Here is a 23,522-nt window from a genome sequence, read left to right as displayed (position 1 = left end):
CTCTTTGCTCAGGTGAGGACCGCATGAGGTAACTCCAGGGACACGTGGTTCTCTGTTGTCCTAGTCCAGGAGCCCTGGGGAAGCAGGGCAGGTTGAGTCCCACAGTCCTGAGCCTGTCTAGTTCCTAGGGTGAGGAGCCACCGTCCTGTGACTCAGCAGAGGGTGTGTGACCTCCTGGGAGAAGCTGTGCTCCAGAGCCTTGATGGGGCTTTGAGCTCCCTGCTCCCCTTTCTGGCTGTGGACCGCTGTCTGCTGTGCCCTTTAGAGGGACCGGGGGTTACTGCAGTATCCCTTGACCAGTCCTAGAAGCTTGCCCCGTTCTCAGGTCACCTCAGAGGCAGGCTGAGGGTTGCTTTCCCGCCCCTCCCCTAAGCCAAATTCCTTAATTGCAGGTGAGGATATAATTTTGGTCTCCTGCCAGGTCTTGTGACTGACAGAAACCATGACTTATTTCTCCAGCAGGGAAAGAAGGCTGCCTGCTGCCCCCTTTAAAAACCCATTAATCTTCACTGATACTATTTTTGTTCTTCCTGACCCAGCCCAAACTTCCCATTTTTCAATCAGAGGTGACCCGTATGCCAAGTGACCAGCGCCAGGGTTGTGTCAGAAATGCAAGGGTGTCTGGGAGGAGGGTTGGAGTCTCACATGCAGGCTAAATGGATGATTTGGGGTGTGTCCTGTCCTGCTCACAGGGAGGGTAGGTGACACTCAGGCCAGAGCCTCCAGCCTGAGGCTGAGGCCCTGCAGTGGTTGTCCCAGGCAGGGATGCATGGTGCCCTCTGCTGTCCAGTGCATGGAGTGGCAGCATCTGACCCACAAGGGGCCTATCCAGGGTGTCGGGCCTCTGCCAAGAAAAGTCTGAATCAGGACCAGCCTGGACACCAGCAGGGAGGTTTTGTATTGCATGACCTTGTGCCATCCCCACAGTTTAACCACACTGGGACCTGCACAGCCATCCCTGTTGTTAGGCCAGGTGGATGACCTAGCTGCACATCCACTGTGAGATGCTCCCTGCCCACGGAGATCCCATGGGTTGTTGTAAGCAAGTCTGTGAAGCCTGATAATGGCCTGTGCCCCTCCACCTCCCCTGGATTCTGTCCTTCAACAACCTCACGTGGCTGGACAAGGAGAGCCTGGCCAAGCTGGGCAGTTTGAGCATCCTGTGCCTCAGCCACAACTCCATCAGCCACATCACCAAAGGCGCCTTCAAGGGACTCAAGAACCTGCGCATCTTGTATGGCATTCACTGTGGGAGTGACCAAGCGATGGGGTCCTGGGCAGGAGAGCAGAAGAGGGCAGAGCCGGCCCCTAAAGGCCAGTGCAGTGCCAGAACCTTGAGCAACTGGTGACCAACGAGCATGCAGGAGGGGTGTGGTCTTAGTCAAGAACAGGGACACAGCACAGTTTGGGAACAGGAACCTTTATGACCAGAGATCAGCCATCTTCTGAAAAGCTTGCCACGCTGATGGAAGCCCTCAGGTGGGATTATGCCATGTCTAGAGAACCAAGCAGACCACAGCACTGAGGCCCCAGAGTGAGTGTGCTGTCTCTTGATCTCTTGCAGAGACCCCGTCCTTGGTGGTACCCTTGGAAGACCTCGTGGTGTCTGTGGGGGAGATGGTGGCCCTCCAGTGCAATGACTGGCAGCCCCTCCCCCCGCATCACCTGGCTCAAGGGGAACTGCCTCCTGAGCCTCACCGACAGGCACCACTTCACCTCCGACAACCAGCTGCTGGTGGTCCAGAACGTGGTGGTGGAGGACGCGGGCCAGTACACCTGCGAGATGTCCAACACCCTGGGCACGGAGCCCGCTCACAGCCAGCTGAGCATCTTGCCCACGCCTGGCTGCAGGAAGGACCACCATGGCATCTTCACCATTACCGTGGTGTGCAGCATTGTTCTTATGTCGCTGGTGTGGGTGTGCATCATCTACCAAACCAGGAAGAAGAGCGAGGAGTACAGTGTCACCAACACAGGTGAGCACGGTGGCCGTTCATTTCCAGGGCAGGAGAAGCCAGGTCCACACTCTTCAAGAGCTCTCATGCTCTGGGAACACCAGGACCTCTGGGAATGTGGTTCTGGAGAACTGAACCCTTGGTCTTGCGGACACTGGGTTCATAGTCAGGGCAGAGCCAGAAATGGAGCTGCCTTGGGGCTAGGGCTGGGGCTCAGTGGTAGTGCACTTGCCTGGCATGAGTGAGGCACTGGGTTTGATCCTCAGCATAGCATATAAATAGATAAACTAAAGGTCTATTGACAAGTAAAAAAAAAAAAAAAGAACTTCCTGCTGATGTCCTCCTCATAAACGGAGGTGGATTGTCCTTGAAGCATCACAGTGCTGTGGATTTATTAGTTCTGTCTCCCTTCCTGTCACTCTTCCCTGTCTTTTGTGGTCTCACATGCTTTTGACCTGGGCTCAGGTTCAGCTCGGGTCTGGGAGGGCCTCCTACCTGCACCAACTCCTGGTCTCTGCGCAGACTCGATGGCTGTTGCCAGGGGATCCTGTTCGGGGCCTGACAGTGAATGCGCATCTGCATCTGTTGTCACCGCAATCCTAAATATTTCATTGTCTTATCTCCTTGAAGATGAAACTATTATGCCACCAGATGTTCCAAGCTACCTCTCTTCTCAGGGGACCCTTTCTGACTGGTGAGAAACCTCAATCAGGACTGAGGGTGGCCATTGGGCCAACAAGCACATCGAGAGCAACAGTAAGGCCTCTGACACAGTGAGATGGAGCTCTATCTAGGTGACTGTCCTCCGTAGGTGGAGATGGCCTCTAGCTCCCTATTCAGGTGTCTGGCGTTAGGTAGGAGGGAGCATCAGGTGAACGAGGCAGCTGCTGGCCCAGGCCTCTGTTGTTCAGCTCAGTCCTGGTCTGTGCAAGCTCTGCAGAGGTTTCAACATCCTGTCTCTCCAGAAGGTCACCATCTGGGCTTAGCAGTAAGCCTCCCAGTTCGATAAGTTAGGATCACTGTCAGAAACAGCTGAAGGGAAACCCCAGGCCCTGAAACCAAGCCCTGCTTCCACAGTTGGCCCTTGGTATCTGTGGGTTCGATTCTCTACACACTAGAAATATCCAGGGCGGAGAAGGTGATGCACATGCAGCCTTCTTTTCCTTGTCATTATTCCCCCAAAACACAGTCCAATAGCTGTGCACACAAAGTTACATTCTACTAGTCACAATGCTTAATCTAGGGTGACTTACATGGGACAGTGTATTCAGGTTATGTGCAAATGGTGTGTTGTTATATACAAGGGACTTGAGCATCCCTGGATTTTGGGATCTGTGTGGGGGCTCTGGCACCATGAAGGTACCAAGGGATGCGAGTGCAGCGGCAGTGCCAAGACCTGCTCTGTATTCCATACTCACAGGGAAAGCTCTCTGCAGGGGCCGCTGTTTCAGTTGGTGGGAGATTGTGAGCGCTTGCTGAGCTGAAGGCCGGGCCTGAGAGAGCTGGTCCTCTAACATGGCTGCAGATGCTCAAAGAGTGCTTGCTGGGAAAATGGTACTAGAAAACAGGCCCATTGCCAGCTTCGTGGTGGCACAGTAGTAACTCACACTGATAGAGAGACTACAGCAGCAGCCCCACCCGTCCTGCTCCTCAAACTCACTGAGACCTCCTCTGCAGTTTCTAACCTGGGGAGTCTGTTGCAGGTGTGTGTCTGAGAGACGCGGGCCTCTTCCCAAAGGTTACATCCACAGCATCATGCAGAGGCAGCCCAAGCTCTGTGTTAGATACAGTAAAGAGCCCTGGAAAGTGTCAGAAAAAGCCACTGGGACACCTGGTCCACCTACGATGGGCAGGTGATGCTTCCACCAGGAAAAGTAGTGTCTTTTTGAAATCAAGATCTGGGTTGACCCACTCACTAAATGAAGAGGGGAGATGCCTACATTTCCATCTAGCACTCTCTAAATTGGGTATTTAGTATATAAACAGGAAGCTCTTGCCTGGTGCCCTTTTAATTCTAGAGGAGTGTGTCTCTTAGTTACTATTTATGGTACAGTAAACCTGAGCAAGAATTTTCCAGAATAATAAGCAACATAGGGGGTTTTAGTATCTGTTCACCAGGGCTGTTTTGAGGTTAAATTTCTAATAGTTCAGAAAACTCTTAACCCTGCATGGTACCTAATTGTTGGGGTTTTTCTTTTTTCTTTTTTTTTCCTCTGATCACAGTAGCGTGACTACAGTCACTAAGTACAAGATTAGCTTAATCTGGGGCATGTGAGCAAGAGGGACCCCATCTCCACTAATGGTGTGGCATGTGCCCAGCCTTTTCTGTGAAGGTCTTTTGGGAAGGGGCGTTTGCAGGCCGGGGGCAGGACCCCCACTTGGGTGCAGGTGGGTGGCCTGTTCTGTGGGGGTGTCTCTGACCTGGCCCATCTCTCCTTCAGAACCCAGTGGCCCTCTTGGGTGCAGTGACTGCAATGCTGATGTGGACAGTTACTCCAAGGAACAGGCCCCCCACCCTCAGCCCACATGCAGGGACAGCACACAGCCAAGTGCACTATGTGGCCAGGATCCCAGCCAGGGCGACCAAGGAGTCTCTCCACATCATCCTCGCAGTGGGGCCAGGGACAGGTCCCTCTACCCCAGCAAACAATAGAATGCCGACATCCTTGAGGAAGCCGGCGGTGTCCCTAGATGGAAAAGGTGATCCCTTACTGTCCTCCTGGCCTCCCTGGCAGCTACACTAGCTGCCACAGCTGGTCATGCTGGAACTTGGCTCTCACGGCCTTCTCTTTCCCCAGGGGGCTTTGCCTGTACTCTATAGTGAGGCTGTGTGACGCGGACCCCGCAGACCTTCAGCCCTGCCCTGTGTGCCCTTCAGGCAGCACGGAGCTCCCAGACGCCTCCTTGGCCTTTCCTGCAGGTTGCTGTTTCCTTGGAGGGGGGTTAGGAATAGTTCTGGTGCCTTAGTGCATGGTGGGAATTTAGAGACAAAAAAGACATTTGTTTCCTGGGGTTCCTGGTGGGTTAGGAAGGACGGGGAGTCCTTGGTGTTGTGTGCTCTTCGCAGTTACATTTAGCCTGCGTTGGTGGCTCCTGCAATGTGTCTTTGCCATCAGGGGCTTTTCCCTGGAGGCTTGCTTCTTTGAGGGATGAAGTGAAGGTTGCTAATCCACCACAAGACATGAGTTAGGACGGTAGGCCTTTCTCCCTTCTCTGAAGCTCACTTTTTCTTAAAAGCAAATGTCATCTTGTCCATGTCGCCGGATTGTTAGCTGAGGCTTTTTATTAAGGCAAAGGCTGCTGGTGTTGGTACCTGTGGATTTTTCAATAGTGACGTTTTAATTCTGCCAATATAATAGTACATTGGGTATTAAAAAATTCTCTCTCTTTCTCCCTCCCCCACTCTCTCTCTCTCCCACTCTCTCTTTAAAAAAAAAGTTACACACTCTTATTAAATATTTTTTAAGAGAGAGTGAGAGAGGAGAGAGAGAGACAGAGAGAGAGAGAATTTTTTTAATATTTATTTTTTTTAGTTCTCGGCGGACACAACATCTTTGTTTGTATGTGGTGCTGAGGATCGAACCCAGGCCGCACGCATGCCAGGCGAGCGCGCTACCGCCTGAGCCACATCCCCAGCCCACACACTCTTATTAAAGTACATCTACTATGTTTCATAGGCTAAAACAGTATTTAGGTATCCAACTACCTTTTATTACTTATTCACACTTGGAGAAATTATTATCAAATATTATCTACATCATTCCTTATATGCTTCTTTTGAAATTATATTTGATAAATTCTTATCAAATATTATCTACATTATTTTTTATATGCTGCTTTTGAAATTATATTTATCTACACATTGTATTACATATATGATATTATTATTTTTGTTGTATCATGTATTGGATTTATATATTTGTGAATTGTAAAGACTCAGAACACAAGATCTACATTTTCAAAATTGTTCAAGACACTTCTAATACTAAAACTTATCATTAGACATAATTTAAATAAAGCATGTGTTTCTGAGATCAAACTATTTTCAAAATCACCAGATTATATTTATCATAAAATGTTGAAAAGACATGGAAATACCAAATCAAAAGTTTAAGATCACCCTCAATTCTTCCCTTCAAATAAAACCTTTATAAAACTTTGGTTTTACTCAATGTTTTGCCTAGTAAAGAGCAGCTTTTTGCACATACTAAGAATCAATGGACATTAGAAAATGAATGAATGATGGGTGTCAATCCATGTGAATTCTAAACGAAAATTAGATCAATGTATATGTATTTCTTTTTAACTTGTCCTTTTTTCACTTAAAATATCCCTAGCAATTACATATATTCAGTATCTTCATGCAACACAATTTTTATAGCTGAATCATGTTCAAGTCATTCAATTGAATGAGTTACCTCATTTTAAATCTATGAGAAGAGATTAACATTTTTTGAATTAGTATGACATACCTCTACTGGATCTTTAAAAGTCCAGGAGTCTTCACAATTGGAGATGATGTGTCCATCTGGCCCTATTGCCTCTTCACTTTGTCTGTTGACCCCAACCCAATTTCTTCCAGAGAAATTATGTACTATTTCCAGGAGTGACACCACGCTCTCAATTTGTGGGCCCTAAAGCACCCTCCTCCTTCCACCAGGAATGCTAGTCCTACTCCTCATCTGAGAACACATGTGTAACCTTCCAAATCCAAATCCAAGATTTTACTACTAAATCCTGTATCACAGTGATCCTCAGGAATCAGCATAAACCACACAGAACATGAAGTTGAGTAGAGATGAGGAGAACTGAAGTTTTAGGTCAATTCAGGAGAAAGAAAAGAACATTTTGGTTTGAGTGAGCAGCCAACCCTCTAGACAGGGTTATTTTCCTGTTGTCCATGAACAAGAAAAAGCCATCTAAAGCAGCACATTCTTTTCTTCTCTTAAGGAAACAATGGAATTCAGTTCCTCTCTTCTGAGGCCCCCAGTGATTGGAGAATGGATTGGTAGAGAAGAAAACGATGCTGATCCACTAGCTGCTGGAATTCTGCAGCCCCCAGTTTCAAGAAGTAAAAATGACCAATGGGAAAGTGAAGACAGTGGCTCTAGCCCTGCAGGAAGGTAAGCAGAGATGCCTTCCGGGATTCTATGACTAAAAGATGAATGGAAAATAAACCCAAGTGCAGGATTTTGATGAGATACCTCATAGTAATTTTATATAGAAAAACTGGTAAGCTTTGTGTGGGATAAAACATTTAGCTAGATTTAATTTTACCATGATGTGTGTGTGTGTGTGTGTGTGTGTGTGTGTGTGTGTGTGTGTGTATGCTTCAAAACATCACATCACACATAATAAGTACATAGTTTTACATGTCAACTTAGAGTGTCATTAGGCTTGCTCTTGGTTTGGGTGTTTTTCTTCACATCTAGGTGGTTACCATCTTTTTGCTACTAAAACCAAAAGGGAAAATAGTTTCAAGGTTATAAGCTGTTAGTCAAGACCAACTATAACACTGGGCAGCAAGTGGCTGGCTGTTAAGACTTGGAGAGGGGATTCCTGAGGTATTAGAATGATGTAATTCATCATCAGGAAGAAAAAAACTTAAATGCATAATATAGTGTAAGAAGTAGATTAAATGTGAAATATAAGAAAATAGAAATCTTGCTTTAGAACTATTTAGGTTTATAGTTGAAAACTATGATTCAATATAATTATCCATAATATTTAATTTTTAAAACTATTCTAAACTTGCAAGTACATATAACTCTTACTCAGAGCCCTGATGCCCAAATGGTGGCAGATTTGCCTTAAGCATCCTTATTCTGGTACAAGTGGAGTAATGTTGAAATGTCCAGATCATATTTATTAGGTAGAGCATATTCAAGATTATCTTGTTTTTGTTGTTGTTGTTTTTGTAATATCATTTTGAGAGTGCAACTCAAAGTAAAATGAAAACTTCAAGGAAGTTGAGGTGGAAAGCATTATGGGAAGCGTGGCTGACACGAAATTGAGAAAACATTTAAATATTCATAATTAAAATGTACCAGAAACTTGTAATAGGAACTTTCTATGTCATTATCTGACCACCACAAAAACCTTGCTCCTATGCATAAATCAGCCACACTAAATTTGTATTGCCTCTGTTAAATTTAGCAGCAGCCCATAAATACTTTTTTCCTCAAAGAGAAAACCATTTTCTACATGTAATAGCTTTCAGAGTTTCTTTGCTTTGACTTATAACTTGGGTGGAGGGAAAGAAGTTCAAAATACTCATTAATGTGCTTCAGACATATATAAAATTGATTCTATTTCCATGAGAAATAACTTTTAAATAATATAAATAGTTGAAGTGTCTTATGTAAGGAGGAGAAAAACATTTTTAAAAATCCATTTATCTTCTTCTGTGAAACGCCAGATCAATTTCACCTATCAATGAGGGTAATTTTATTTTTAATATAAGACTTATAACACCCACTAGACCTTTATCTTTATTCATTGGTAGATATTTAGTTCTTAATTGTAAAATAGAGAAATGTCAGCTTTCATTTTATTTTTATTTAATCATAATAATAATCATGGCTATCTCACTGCTTCTATGTTCTTCCTTGCTTCAGTGAGGAAGCTCTTATTCTCTTTGGAATGCTGAATAAAGGGGAATCCTAATTGAATCATTTTCTGCAATCCTAATTGAATACCTTCCTCTGAAACTCATTATTATTAGTAGTAGTATTAGGGATTGAAACCAGGGGTGCTTATCCACTGAGGCTCATCCCCATTCTTCTTTTATTTATTTATTTTTTTAAAATTTTGAGACAGGGTCTCCTGAAGTGGCTCAGGGCCTTATTAAGTTACTGAGGTTGGCTTTGAACTTGCAACCCTCCTGTCTCAGCCTCCTGAGTCATTGAGATTACAGGCATGCAGTCTATGAAGAGCTTTCAAATATTTGTCTTGGAAAGTTGCTTTCACTTTTATTTTTCTTTGTGTTTAAGTTATGGGTTCAGACATACTTATGAATATAAGAAAGTGGTGAAATTCTACCTTGATGTTCCATTAGAGCAGAAAAAATATCTGAAATACATGTAGAGAACAGTGGTAAATTCTGTTAGAAACTACATTTCTCCCTTTTTTCTAATTCAAGACAGAATTCCTATGTTTTTGCTACTAGCTCACACAGAATTCAGCTTGATTTGGATGAATAAGAAAGTGATGTAGATAACTTTTTAATGGATGTAGAATCTGTACCTATAATATTAGTCTTTCCCCTTAAATAGTAATGAACATGTACAATAATTTAGCCTTATTAAACATTAGCAGGCTGAATGATATTCTAGACTCCTCAAAGAAAATTTGATTTTCAAGCCTGACTTCATCCATTTTTCTTTCTCCCACTGGGGCTTGCATATGGTTGTTGTCGATAAGCTTCTGTTAAAGGAGTGATGGAGGTAAGGACTGTTACTAGACATCTGCAAGGTAAAACTTATTCACCAGCTTATTAACTTATTGTCTATCTTTAGTTGTTGCCCATATCCCTTGCACATTTTTTCCTACATCTATTGTTCATATTTTTCTCTGAATTGTTGTTATTACAATACTCCATATTTAGCAAGTAGCCAACTTTCCCTTTCATGCAGAATGATAGAAACATAACAGGCTGAATTGTCACTCTTAAAGAGAATTAAATAGATGTTATACTAAACCTTGAGAGTCTTATGGGTAGAAACTTACCTGAAATATTTTCCTAGAGAATTTTTTAAAATAATGTATTTCAATTAAACTTTTTTCCTTAGCCCCCCTCCCCCAAGTATGGCATTGTACAAAAAGGTTCAACAATTTTGAAATGTGTAACTGACACCTCTAATGGTTCAGTGCTGGTTAAAGTGAAGGCAGTTGCAAGGGTACTATGGGGAAACTAACAGAAAAGAACAGGAGACACTAATATGACATCCATGACCCCTAGCCAGTCTCTGGATGGGACTTAAGAGCTCTGTAAATCTCTTAAATTCCATGCAAAATTTTGTATTTTGTGTTGATGGACTTTTTCCACTTATTCTTTCTTTGACTTTCAAATTCATAATTGAGAGAGCTTTAAAAAAAGAAATTAAAAAACCCCTAAACAAGAGAAGAAAGGGTGTTTATAAAAGTGAGGGGGATGTGTTGGGGAATGCTTCAAGACTTCCTGTGTTTGTCAGATACCACCTATTACAGACAAGCTGTAGCTTGTCTGGACAGTTAGTCGGAAAGCATATATACCTACTGCACATGAAGAGTTATAAAAAATAATCACATGTTAACAAAAATAAATGTAAACAAAAATTTTCATAATCTTATATAATCTTACTTTAAACCATCTTAATTAGACATTGCAATAGCTATGTAATGAATTTCCTAAAATAACTTGTTAAATCTTAATGTTAATTTGTAAATAGGCTCATCAAGCCTTGAAAACCTAATGAGGCTCCTTTGAAGCTGAACCACCTTACTAAAACAAGAATAATATCCATAAATATTATAGATCTGGTGAAATGGCTTTGTAACTTAGCACTGCTATTTGATTTTAAACATGCCATATAATTAATCTAAATCTTATTATTTAAAAATATAGGTTAAATGTCTCTATAGAAACTAAATTTTCTTCCTGTTAAGAAGTTTCCCTTTCTTTAAAGTTCAAAATGACTTCTGATATGCCAGTGAATAAAGCTAGGAAATGCTCCCTTTCCAGAGAAATAGACCAGGCAACTTACAAATGTGTGACATAAATTTAAGAGGTATTAGGTCATATGATGGGAAATGAAGCAGGATAAGAAGAACAAAGCAGATCAAAGAGAGGGTACTCTTTTACATGCAAAGACCGAGAGCAAAGAAATTGCCCTACTACTGTCATATTTTGATTATTGTGGACATCATACAAAAAATGTAAAAAACAACAAAGAAAAGTCAAACTTAAGTAATTTAGATATACTCTAACATGAAAATTTTAAGGGTATAAAATATTGATTAATAGTGGTAAATCTGTCAAAGAAATCCAAAAGAGAAGCCTTAATATCCAAAATATACAAAATTTGTACCTCATGACTAATAAATTTGTTTTAAAACTAGAAATATAAAGCACACACTTATTCCAGAATATCAATGAATTTATTTTCATATGGCTTAAAATTTATTTTAAGGTGTTTAGCAATACATTAATTTATTTGAGTAGAAAAACATGTTATTTTGCAAAACACAGTACTAGTTATCCATAGACTTCATGTGTGTTAAGCAACATTTGAGGCTTACTCCATATCTAGGTCTTCCAGACCTGTGCTATATTAATGTCAACACCATGTGTTTTCATGAGATTAAAAAAATACTTGCTTCAACCCTCCTGAAATCATCTTGATAATTGCAGGTTGATGCATAGAAGTTATGCATTTATAATCTAACTTTTATTCTTCATCTTCAACATTACTATCTATGTGTTTTTTTTTCTTCTTTTTAGTATCAATCTTCCTATTTACCTGGATTTTCTTATCTCTCATGTTGAAGACATATGGATCCCTTTAATTTTGAATTTATTTAATGTGTTTGTAAGAGGGAAAAAAGTAGTTCAAAAAGAAAAAAGTCAACTTGCTAAATATTTATTGAACATTAATAGCAGATAATGTGCTAGATACTGGGTAAGAGTAATGTGAAAGAAAAAAAATACTGTATTCAAAACATTTGCTTCTTTAACATTCAGGAAATGAGAAAGAAAGAGGGAAAGAAAGTAAGGAAAAGAAAAAGAAGAGTCTTACTTCTGCAATTCGGCTCCCACACTGCTAGGCACATAATAAGCATTTAATAAGTGAACATTCACTAAATTGATTATAAAACATAGTATTTAGCTTTTTTAAGCTCTTCTACATAAAAACCTAAGTACAACAGCTAAGCATGAAACTTTATGATCTCTTCAACTCCCTGGGCTTTAATATGAAGGCAGCCAATTAATTTCTAATTGTAGTTAAGAAAAGAGATAGATTCTTTCTCAAATGCCATGAAGGTGCACTCTACAAGCTCAAGAGTTAGTTCTCGAGAGACATCATCCAGATTTCTACCACACAGAGACAATGGGCCAGATTAAATGAATTTTACCAATCTGTGCTCAGGGACAGAGCATGATGCAGAGTGGAGCAAGGTTGGAAACACGGGAGAGACTGGAGACAGGAGGTGGGATATGTGGAGGAGCTGGAAGGGGTTTCACCAGGACTGATAGGCCCACGAGGGCTGAGGTAGGGGAGGTTGGCCACTAAATTTAAACTTTTATGTTTTCATTTAATCCAGTTTTGAAGTTACCCTTCTAAACCAAAGCAAAATGATTCTTTGAATATATTAACACCAAATGGAAATATTGACTGCTGCTTTTTTTCATAAGGTCTCCCAAAATGTTCCCTTTCTTGTTATGTTGGAAGCCATGCAAATCTTCAGGATGCCACCTGGTGTTCTTTGAACACATGATCTATTAAATTACCACTTAGAGACTGCTCTGTGCATTCTATCTTGATTCACTTTATCTTTTTTTATAATCAACTTTTTAATTTATATATGACAGTGGAATGCATTACAATTCTTATTACACATATATAGCACAGTTTTTCATTTCTCTGATTGTATACAAAGCATATTCACACCAATTCGTGTCTTCATACATGTACTTTGCATAATAACATCCATCACATTTCACCATTGTTTCTAACCTCCTATTGCCTCCTTTCCCCTCCCACCCCTCTGCCCTATCTAGAATTTGTCTATTCCTCCAATGCTTCCTCTCCCTATCCCACTATGATCAGCTTCCTTATATCAGAGAAAACATTCAACATTTGGTTTCTTGGGATTGGCTAACTTCACTTAGCATAATCTTCTCTAACTCCATCCATTTACCTGAAAATGCAATGATTTTATTCTCTTTTATTGCTGAGTAATATTCCGTTTTGTACGTATGCCACATTTTTTAATCCATTCATCTACTGAAGGGTATTTAATTTGGTTCCACAGTTTAGCTATTGTGAATTGTGCTGATGTAACATTGATGTGGCTGTGTCCCTTTAGTATACTGTTTTTAAGTCCTTTGGGAATAGACTGAGGAGAGGGATAGCTGGGTCAAATTGTGGTTTCATTCCCAATTTTCCAAGAAATCTCCATATTACTTTCCATATTGGCTATACCAGTTTGCAGTCCCACCAGCAGTGTATGAGTGTATCATTTTTTCCCACATCCTCACCAACACTTATTGTTCTTTGTCTTCACAATAGCTGACATTCTGACTGGAATGAGATGAAATCTAAGATTTGCTTTATCTTTATGAAAGCATTATTATTATCCTTATTGTAGCAATGAGGAAACCAAGTCCCAGAGTGTTTGTTTCTCTGTTCCAAGGTTGGTTACCGGACTCTCTTGGTCCAAATTCTGTGCCCTTAAATGATTTACAGCCTCTCTCTGCACAAGAGTTCCAGGACTGAGAGCTGGAAAAGGGAGGGCCAGATGAAGGCTCTGAGAACCCTTAGATGCTCTTCGAAAGACCTCAGTCCTCTCTTCCTTTTATTTCACTCAACACTGCTCTCTGCATTCTGGCTGCCCACAACATTGTGCTCTTGTGCTCTCTCACTCGCTCTCTCTCTCTCTCTCTCTCTCTTATTAATTACTTAATTAAATCTTAATTAGGTATATATGATAGCAGAACACATTTTGATTCATTGTATATAATTGCATCACAACTTTTCATTTCTCTGGTTGTACACAATATAGCGTTGCACCTTATATGCAGTCATACATGCACTTAGGGTAGTGATGTCCATCTCATTCCAACATCTTTCCTTACCCCATACCCCCACCCTACCCCACCTTCCCCTGTGCCCAAAGTTTCTCCATTTTTCTCATGCTCTCCCCTCCATTATGCATCAGCATCCACTCATCAGAGAGAACATTTGGCCTTTAGTTTTTTGGGATTGGCTTATTTTGCTTAGCATGATATTCTCCAACTTCATCCATTTACCTGCAAATGCCATTATTTTATTTTTTAATGCTGAGTACTATTCCGTTGTGTATATATATACCACACTTTATCCATTCATCTATTGAAGGACATCTAGATTAGTTCCATAGTTCAGCTATTGTGAATTGAGCTGCTGTAAACATTAATGTGGCCACATTACCATAGTATGCCATTTGTAAGTCCTTTGGGTATAAGCCAAGAGTGGGATACCTGGTGAAATGCTGGTTCCATTCCAAGTTTTCTAAGGAATCTCCAAACTGCTTTCCAGTTTGGTAGCACCAATGTGCAGTCCCACCAGCAATGTATGAGTGTGTCTTTTTTTCCACATCCTCACCAACACTGTTGTTTGTATTCTTGATAACTGCCATTCTGACTGGCGCGAGATGAAATCTTAGAGTAGTTTTGATTTCCATTTCTCTAGCTGCTAGAGATGTTAAACTTTTTTATATATTTATTGATCAAATATGTATCATCTTCTGAGAAGTGTCTGTTCAGCTCTTTAGCTCATTTATTGATTGGGTTGTTTGCTTTTTTGAGTTCTGATCCTGGAGATTAATGCTCTATCAGACTTGCATGTGGCAAAAATTTGCTCCCAAAAGGTAGGCTCCCTATTCACCTTGTTGATTGTTTCTTTTGCTGAGAAGAAGGTTTTTATTTTGAGGCTATTTTCTTGTAATTATGCTATTTTTTGCTTCTTTGATCTTCAGCCTGTGGGGCCAGAGAAGAGGCAGGACCAGTCTTTGCTTCTCTGCTGCTTACAGATTTTGATCTATCAATTTACCTGCCACACCACCACCCCTCAAAAAAATTCTCCCTAGAATTGTGGCTTCCAGAATATCATGTTTTCAGCCTGATCTTCATCCACATGTTCTTGAAGCCATGCTTGACCATCCCCTGGTCTTTTCCCCTTCCCACTTAGGCACTTTCCCTAAATCCTTATCTTCCTGGTGAAATCAATATAAACATCAGTGATTCTTTCCCAAATCTGATCCCTCCTTTCCTTCACCTGCTCTTTATTATTGGTTTTGAATTCCACCTTGTCTGACCCACTCATTCGCTCTATCATATCCTGGACCCTCTCATTATCATTATCTGCCATTGCTATTGTCAATTTTAGGTATCTCACCCTCTCTCAGCCTTTGTCCTTGTTCATTCCTTCTGGCACCCAACTTTTGAGTGTGCCAAGTTTCCATCCTGATAATTTTTGATTGTGTTAAATTTCCATTGCTCCTGACCCACCACCTGGTTCCTTGTTTTTCTCCTTATTCAGCTTTTGTCCATGGCCCACTATTGTAGTCAGTCTCTTAAAGATACCTTCAACTCACTAGACTCTCGTTTCCTTTGTCTTAGTTTCCTTTTAACAATCCAATTCTTCTTTCTGTGGTGAAACCAGCAAAGGCTGGAGAACCTGTGGCTCCACTGGCTGGCGTCACTGAACTCATGACCTCCCAAATGCAGGTGCACGCTGGAGCTGCTTGGCAAAGTTGTTGCCAGTGGCTGAACAATCCACATATCCACTTTCCTCAGAAATGATTTCACGTCTTCACTTCTCTCCTCAAATCCCAAACTCTTCTCCTCCTCTTCTTCTCTAATGATGATGCTGCTTTCTGTTTCATGGAGGAAATAGGTTCAAAGACTCTTCCTCCACAATCACCCTCCCAGCACCATGGGTGGGCTTATTTCACCTGTGCCCAAATGGGTGCAGCCCACACTCCCACCCAAAACAAGCCCCTCACTTAGTTCTAGATGCGTAGTCTCAGCCACTATGCAAGCTGCTTATTCCCTGTGTCTGCCTCTATTCTCTCTGCTAGATCATTCCCATCACCATAAAACTCTGATGGGATGCCTCTCTACAAAAGGAAGCCTCCTTCCTGGCCACAGCTGTCAATGCTCTGTTTTTCATTGTTCTTACAGCCAGGCTCCTCACTGCCATTATTTTCTGTTCACTATCCCCCTCTACTTGTAATCTTTTCCCAAAAGAATTTTATTTCCACCACCTGTTGAAACCACCTTTATCAATGTCAACCAGAAGGCTTTTAATGTCTCCCATTGTCATTCCAATGACTTAACTTCTGCCTTCTGAAATTCCAGCATCAAGACTCATCAATGCTCATCAAGGCTCAGCCCCCACCTAACAGCAGCATTTGGGAACCTATCAATTGTGTGTTCTGATGTGTTCCTCACAGTCCTTATCTGTAATTATGAAATTCAAGCTGCTCAGAAAACTGAAATGGTTTTCATAACTCATGACAGCAAAACCAGATCTGAACACCGTAGATTCTTTATTTAACCTACTCAGTGGTGATGCTGATACATAACGACATAGAGAACTACTGTAATTGATAGCAAAGTCAAGCCTCAGACCCTCCTTGGAGGTGTCACATAAAATACAGTTTATGCAGCTGAGCACATCCAGCCCCAAGGAATCTAGAAAAACAGTTATGGACCTGGAGTAGAAATCTAAGATTACATTCAGGAAGATAAATTTATTTGTAACTAGGCATGTTTTGATCATATATTAGCTTTACAAAACAATGTTATTTTATGGGAATAAAAATAAACATTGGCGTTATGTTTATTTGTATCAAATAACATCTTTAAGATAGTATATATCTTAATTTTGCATAAAACATGTAATTTCTAGTTATTGTATATAATTTAGGTAGATAATAATAAATAAACTTGTCAGAATCTTCATAAAACACCTGCTTCAAACAGTATTACTTGGAGAATTATTATTTATTAATAAAGGGGAAAATATCTATAGAACTATAATTGAATTTTTGCATAAAAACAAAGTAATTTTATTAAGCATATGATATTATTCAATAAAATATTTTGTTGTCATTTAAGTTTACAGTATAAAATGCAAAATCAAAATGAGAACTTCAGTTGCTCTATTCGCATATTAGTCTAGCTACTTTCCATAGTGCTACAAATATTAGCCCTTTTAAGTTGTCAAATTGTCTATATAATAGGCAATACTATAATCTACATTACAGACAATGAAAGCAAGAAAAGAAATCTTGTATATATAGAATATCTTTTCATATGTCTTAGTGAAGCATATTTATATTTTGCTCCTGTATAAATTTCTCTTATTTATTCATTTATTGTGGCATAAGGGATTGAACCCAGGGCCTTGTGCATGCTAGGCAAATGCTGTACCACTGAAATACACCCCTAACTCCCCAACACATAGGTAGTTTTTAAATTGAGCCTCACTTTGGAAAATCATGTTTTCAAAAGAAGAAAATGAAATTTTATTTTAGAGAGTTAGCCATCTGTAACACAATGTGTTTTTAATTCAGTGATATCAGTTTTTCCATATAAATATTTTAAATAATTTCTGATTTTTTTTGTGACAAGATACTACTATATTTAACTGGAAAGAGAAAAATAATGTAATACTTTGAAAGCTTCACATAAGTTTTACATATAAAATATGGAGTCCCAGGGAGAAAAAGAAATGTTCTAAAAATAGTTTTTTTCTAAATCACATATCTTGATTTAAAGTGTCAATGGTAGTAAAGTACTTTCATTATAATAAATGATGCATGTCTCCATATTTATACTTCAGAGGTGTTACATAGTCAATAATGGTAGGTTCAAAATGGTTCCTGGTATAATAACTGCTTTAGTTCCACCATTAGGGAAACTGTATAGTGGCATTTTTACTACATGCAATTAATAATATTTCTTTTTTTTTTTTTTGCATTTTAAAGCAATTAACTCTTTCTCCTTCCCTCTAAATCATTAGTGTTGTAGATGTGCCAGATGTAGTCACAGTATCTACATTCAACTTCCATTCAACATTCAATAAACATTTACTGAGCATTTATGTGCTAGGCTGGGTTTGGTCCCAGGGATATAAAAATAAAATAATAATTGTCTGTTTGCAGGAAATTTGCACTCAAAGCACTCAAACTAAAAATGTAAATACATCACTCTAGTGGTGTTTTCTACCTGCAATAATTGGGCTAACACCCACTTGCATATAAAGGTGACATTTAATCCAGAAGTGAGGGACAGTGATCAGAGAATGTGTCTTAGACATGCTGATGCCCCTGGTTAGTCCTGAAGGACAAGTAGGAATAAGATTATTGGGTGTCGTGTTGTCATTACTCCTGTAGGTTTGTTCACAGAGATATGGGCTCTTCTGTGACGGGTCCTCTGTTTTGGTCAGTAACAGTGAGGGGGGATGAGACCAAGGGATTCTTAAATGAGACACAGGTTACTTCTCAGTGCTGGTATCTCCTACATCTCAACTGCTCTGTTATGACATTTCTTGTTTTCCAACTAGAGGATTGGGTTTTGGAGAATATGTAATGATAAGCAATTCATAATTGTCCTTTGTTAATTCTTTTTTTTTTTTCATTTAGACAGTTTAGTCTGTGTACTGAGCAAGTTTAATATTTCAGTTTGGACTTTCTCTTTGTAATTCCACACATCTCAGCATAGGTTTGTGGTGGAATAATAATGTTGGTTTCTAAGTTATAAAGTTTCCCTGTGATGTACATTTTCTTAGTTTTGAAACTGTTTGTAGAGTAACATGCAAAATACAAATGTTAAGTTCTTGAAAATTTATGTGATATCAAATTTTAGGTCATAGGACTATTGTAAGATGCAAGAGAGACATTTGGTATTTCAAATATCTTCTTGAATCTATGATATGTTGTAGAATGAGTATGCTAAAACTTATGTGTTTTTAAGGGTTTAACTTGTTATGTATATCAGGCTATAACTGGCTAAAATTTAATTTATCATGCATGGGAAGCACTCTGTAAACCTTATGAGGTAATGCATAAGTCAAAGGTATAATTATTACCTAATATTAATATAAACAATGATTATTCCTCAATAAAATAGGTTGATATAAAGGGAAACATTTTTTACTTGTACTAGTAGATATTAGTAAAAGTGGTGATTCTTATTTCAGCCATGAAAATATCTAGCATTGTTAATATATTATTGATTAATAGTTAATTACTCAGTTGTTTAATTGTATATATGTGGATTTCTTTTTTAACTGTTTTAGGTATATGAAAATATTATATATGGCATCTATAATTTTTAAAATAGAATAAGTGTTCTCTGTAAGATTGTTTTAAATACTGTCTATAAATGCATAGTACAAAAGTAGGTTAATGTAATATTAATGCTACCTATCAGGTAATAAAATAGCCAAACTTGTAGAATTTTAATACACAACAGTTTTAAACACCTTGGAAATTGATTCTGTAATTATGAGACATTGAATAATATATCTGACATGTAACATCAAACCATGTAGTTCTCAACCACAAATGCAAAACATTATTAAATATTTATGTTGGCAATTAATGGCCACAATGAGTAAAATATTTTACTAAGAATTTTTCTTAAAAATTATTAAAATCTAGACAGGCATGGTGGTGCATGCCCATAATCCCAGTGATTCAAGAGGCTGAGGTAGGACAATCACAAGTTCAAAGACATCCTCAGCAACTTAGAAAGACCCTAAGCAACTTAGTGAGACCTTATCTCAAACTATAAAAAAAATAGAAAGGGCTAGGGATGTGGCTCAGTGGTTAAGTGCCTCTGGGTTCAATGCCTGGTACCAATTTTTAAAAAAAGATGTATTGAAATCAGTTTTTTTTGAAAATATGGTGAAAAGGTGTCATGATAGAAAAAAAGTAATTTATAAAAATTATATTTATTCCATTCTTCTTAAAGAAAATTTTGAGGGGCTTTATTAGTTTAAAAGATTTTTCAGTTTGTAAATATGAGCCCATTTTTATTACATTGCATGAATTTATCATCTTATTTTAGTTGAAACTCAAATAGCTATTATGTGTTTGATTTTTTCCATGTGATTTATTCTGATTTTTATTCATTTTTTAAATCCTCAGAATTATATTTGACAGATAACTAGCTTTCTACAGATTTTATTATGAAAGATTACTTGTAAAAATTTTTAGGCTTTCTTATAATTGGTGCTGAGGCATATATCTAATAGTCACATTCCAGAGATGTGTAAAAATTAAAACATTAGTCATGCTTTATGCTTTCCATCCTTAGCTCATAATTATATAAAACTAAAATTATATTGCCAACCCAAATAAAGTTATTACAAACAGATATCACTTGTTTTAAAATGAGTAATCATGAACAGTTTATAATTATACTGATTATTTTGCTGAATGTCGTCATTGAATTTCTGTAACCTCAATATCATGCCAAATTTTGTAAAATAAAAACTTAATTTGTTAGAGGGACTCAGTACCTTAAGGCATTCTTTTGGCAAATTGTTTTACATCCTGATCAACCTTCTAGAAAAAGGATATTCACTGTTGTTTTTTTTAAATCAAAGACCCCTGAAAACAAAAAGCTCCCCATCCTTGCAAATTAAGAACACACGTTTTACCTAGTGAAAAATGAATGCTTTTTCTCAATGATATCAAAATACAAAAAGGAAGGGGACCCTAAATGTTTTCTGAAAAATTATCTATGTATGTATGTATGTATCTATCTATCTATGTGTGTATCTATCTATCTACGTATCTATCTATCTATCTGTCTATAATTTAAGGTATATAGAACACTCTGAAATACAGAGTACCATACAAATGCACTTTTGTCAATTTTTTTTTCTTTTGAGTATTGATGAATAGAACTCTCGGGATGACAAAAAATTGTCACTTTAAAATGAGGATTAAAAGATTCTTGACAAAAGTCTGAAAATTTTAAAAAATTAAATCTGTGTATCCTTCAATATTGTCCATAAGATTGCTTAAAATACTATATGTAAAGTTATTCAATACAATACAAAAATGATTTAATATAGAATTAGTACATAGTGGAGAATAACATACCCCAACATGTGTTGTTTTAAGATATAACAATTTTTTTAAGAACCACTGAAGTTAGTGCTCTAAATCTCAGATACTGATAAAATAACTTCCCAATTACCTCAATCTGAGTAGGTCTCATCTTGAAATATATGATATTCTAAAAAATTCCAGTAATTATTGTGACTGTTGATGACCACAGTTAACCAGATTATTGAAAATCTACACATGTATTTTTTTTTTACTTTTCACTAAATCAATCTGCATAGTTGAAAAAAATAGGACTTTATGATGATGTATGAAAACATCTTTCACATGCTAAATACTGTTTTATCCTGGTAAGCCTGTGTTTTACAGTAACAGTCCTGTGAAATGTTCCTCACTACACAGTTTTCACTTATGTTTCTGAATCCTAACTTCAGCTGTTTTTTGTGCCATCTCTGCCTGCACAAATTCCAAATGAGTGCAGGTTGAAGTGTGGCCTTTGAGGAGCTGAACATGGCCCTGTGTTTGCCTTGCTATAATCCAATGATGACATTTGAGAAAATCCATTCAAACACATTCATTCAGCAAGTATAATGCACCTGGACTGAATCTTCTAAATCTATGAGGCAAAATACATCTTTTTTTTTTTCCTTTAAAAATTAATTACCAGGGCTGGGGTTGTGGCTCAGAGGTAGAGCATTTGCCTAGCATGCATGAGGCACTGGATTTGATCCTCAGCTCCACACAAATATAAAATGTGTCCACCTATAACTAAAAAAATAAATATTAAAAAATTAATTCTCAGGTATCTCATTATAATGACAGGAAACTAATACATATCCTGCATCTCCAAGAGTTTCTTCTGCAAAACACACATGATTGTTATCCATCCTCTGGTCACTGACTTCAACTCTGAACTCAACTGCTTACTATATGATATTGACCAAGTTAATTACATATATTTGCCTTGGGTTTCCCATCTATAAAATACAAATAATAATATCTATTGCATGGTGTTGCTCTTAGGAATAAATAAGTTCATAAGGATTCAAACTTAAATAACTGCCTGTCACCTAGCACAATACTCTATTATCATTTATAATTATAACCACTTGAGGTCACAATTTTCTATTCACAAGAAAAAAAATCCTTGTTTTTAAGTTGGCAAAGTTCTATACAAGCCAGTCTCTCTACTTCTCATTAAAAGAAAACATATTTGACCTTGAACCATCAAGAACTGAAAAGCAGGAACCAATCCAAGTTAAAGCAAAATGCAGGAATGAACCAGATCCATGACATGAATCTTTCATTTATTGAAAATTTAAGATGGCAGCATTTAAAAAGATTTCATGTGACTCCTAAAGGTTCAAAATTCTCTGTAATTTTTTCCCCCTGTGGTCCAGGACTGGTCAAGCATGAAGTTTCCTGGAAGCTTCTTAGTTTTCTTTTGCCCACACCATCCCACCTCAGTGCCTGGGAATAAGTTAGCATCCAGCCACCATGGTGAGATCCATGTAATACAATAATGCAGCCAGTGGAAAAGTTAAGAACCCATCAAGTCCTGAAGATATTTTCTTGTGTTTCAGCATCTATTCGGTAACATTTTGTTATCGAGTGTTATGGGAACCCAAACAATGTTCTAAGCCACGTGCCAAATGCAGTTCAAGTTCCTAAGATGTTATAAGTAATAGTAAATGCATTTACTAAGTTTTTGAAAGTTTTTTATTCTCTATAATGTGAAAAAATATTTTCACGATCATTAGATTAGTCAGAGTTTATTTAAGTGCATATTTGTGCACAATGTACTATTTAAGCTAGAAGAATTACTGTAGACTCAGAACATAAATCTCTAAAACTAAACATAGAAGATAATATGGATTTTCCTTTTTAGACTGTCAAAAGGCCTGCACATTTTCTGGTTTTATTTTTCTTCTTCTTCTCCTCCTTTCTTAAAGAAAACCTTCCTTGGTTTTGCTTCAAACTATTATATTTGGTTGTTGACATATTTTCAACTTGAGTTCGAACTTCATTATTTAGATGGGAATATCCAGAAATCATTTGCAGAGAATTATAATACATGAACATTAAAACATTCCAGTGATCCTTTGCAAATCTCCTACAAAGGAACTTTTAGTTATATTTTTAGTACACATATTGAAGGGGAGTGTCTCTAATATGCTTTTGGTCATCTCTTCATTTGCATTAATATAAGCAAAAATTTCCTATTCCCTAGAATAATAAACAACAACAAAAAAACCTTCAGGGGTCCAGAGATCTAACAGTCAGATGTATCACTGCCATGCTGGGTACTTTGTGTTGGGGGGCATATGTGATACTATTTTTTGACAAAAAATAGTATAATATATGTTATTCTATGTTGCAGATGTTGGGGAAGAATCCTGAAGCTATAATACACACCATGAAGGAGTTGGAACATCCTTTGAGGTATTTATAGTCAAGTAAGAAATACAGTATGCAGTGTGTGTGTGTGTGTGTGTGTGTGTGTGTAGACACATATATACAAATATAATAGAAAGTAACCAATGTGATTCTGCAATCTGTACACATGGTAAAAATGGGAGTTCATAGCCCACTTGAATCAAATGTATTAAATATGATGTGTCAACAGCATTGTAATGTTTTGAACAACCAATAAAAAAAACAAATATATTAGAAAGTTTTACAGAATACAACTTGAGAGTGTGAATTAGATTGATGGAGACAGGTAGTTAATGTCTGTGC

At 38.3% G+C, this 23,522-nt stretch overlaps 1 protein-coding gene across 1 annotated transcript; it reads left to right on the top strand.

Annotated features, from left to right (window-relative positions):
• The first annotated feature begins 1,842 nt into the window (after nucleotides 1-1,842).
• On the top strand, nucleotides 1,843-23,225 carry LOC143387688 (uncharacterized protein C8orf34-like). Its single transcript, XM_076841924.1, has 3 exons — nucleotides 1,843-1,976; nucleotides 6,906-7,078; nucleotides 23,164-23,225. The coding sequence occupies exons 1-3, from the start codon at nucleotides 1,863-1,865 to the stop codon at nucleotides 23,189-23,191; spliced, it is 315 nt and encodes a 104-aa protein (XP_076698039.1). The 5' UTR covers nucleotides 1,843-1,862; the 3' UTR covers nucleotides 23,192-23,225.
• The last annotated feature ends 297 nt before the right edge of the window (nucleotides 23,226-23,522 follow it).

This window comes from Callospermophilus lateralis, unplaced genomic scaffold, assembly GCF_048772815.1.
Source record: "Callospermophilus lateralis isolate mCalLat2 unplaced genomic scaffold, mCalLat2.hap1 Scaffold_148, whole genome shotgun sequence".
In the NCBI taxonomy this organism is placed as follows: Eukaryota; Metazoa; Chordata; class Mammalia; order Rodentia; family Sciuridae; genus Callospermophilus; species Callospermophilus lateralis.
Note: the sequence above shows the minus strand (reverse complement) of the source record. Positions and strands in the feature narration are given on the sequence as shown.

What these genes read in the sequence shown, in the direction of transcription:
- LOC143387688 (XM_076841924.1), top strand. Translation starts at nt 1,863, where the DNA reads ATGGCATCTTCACCATTACCGTGGTGTGCAGCATTGTTCTTATGTCGC. An exon ending in GTACAGTGTCACCAACACAG is followed by an intron (nt 1,977 to 6,905) that starts GTGAGCACGGTG and finishes TCTTCTCTTAAG; the next exon opens with GAAACAATGGAATTCAGTTC. An exon ending in GGCTCTAGCCCTGCAGGAAG is followed by an intron (nt 7,079 to 23,163) that starts GTAAGCAGAGAT and finishes TCTATGTTGCAG; the next exon opens with ATGTTGGGGAAGAATCCTGA.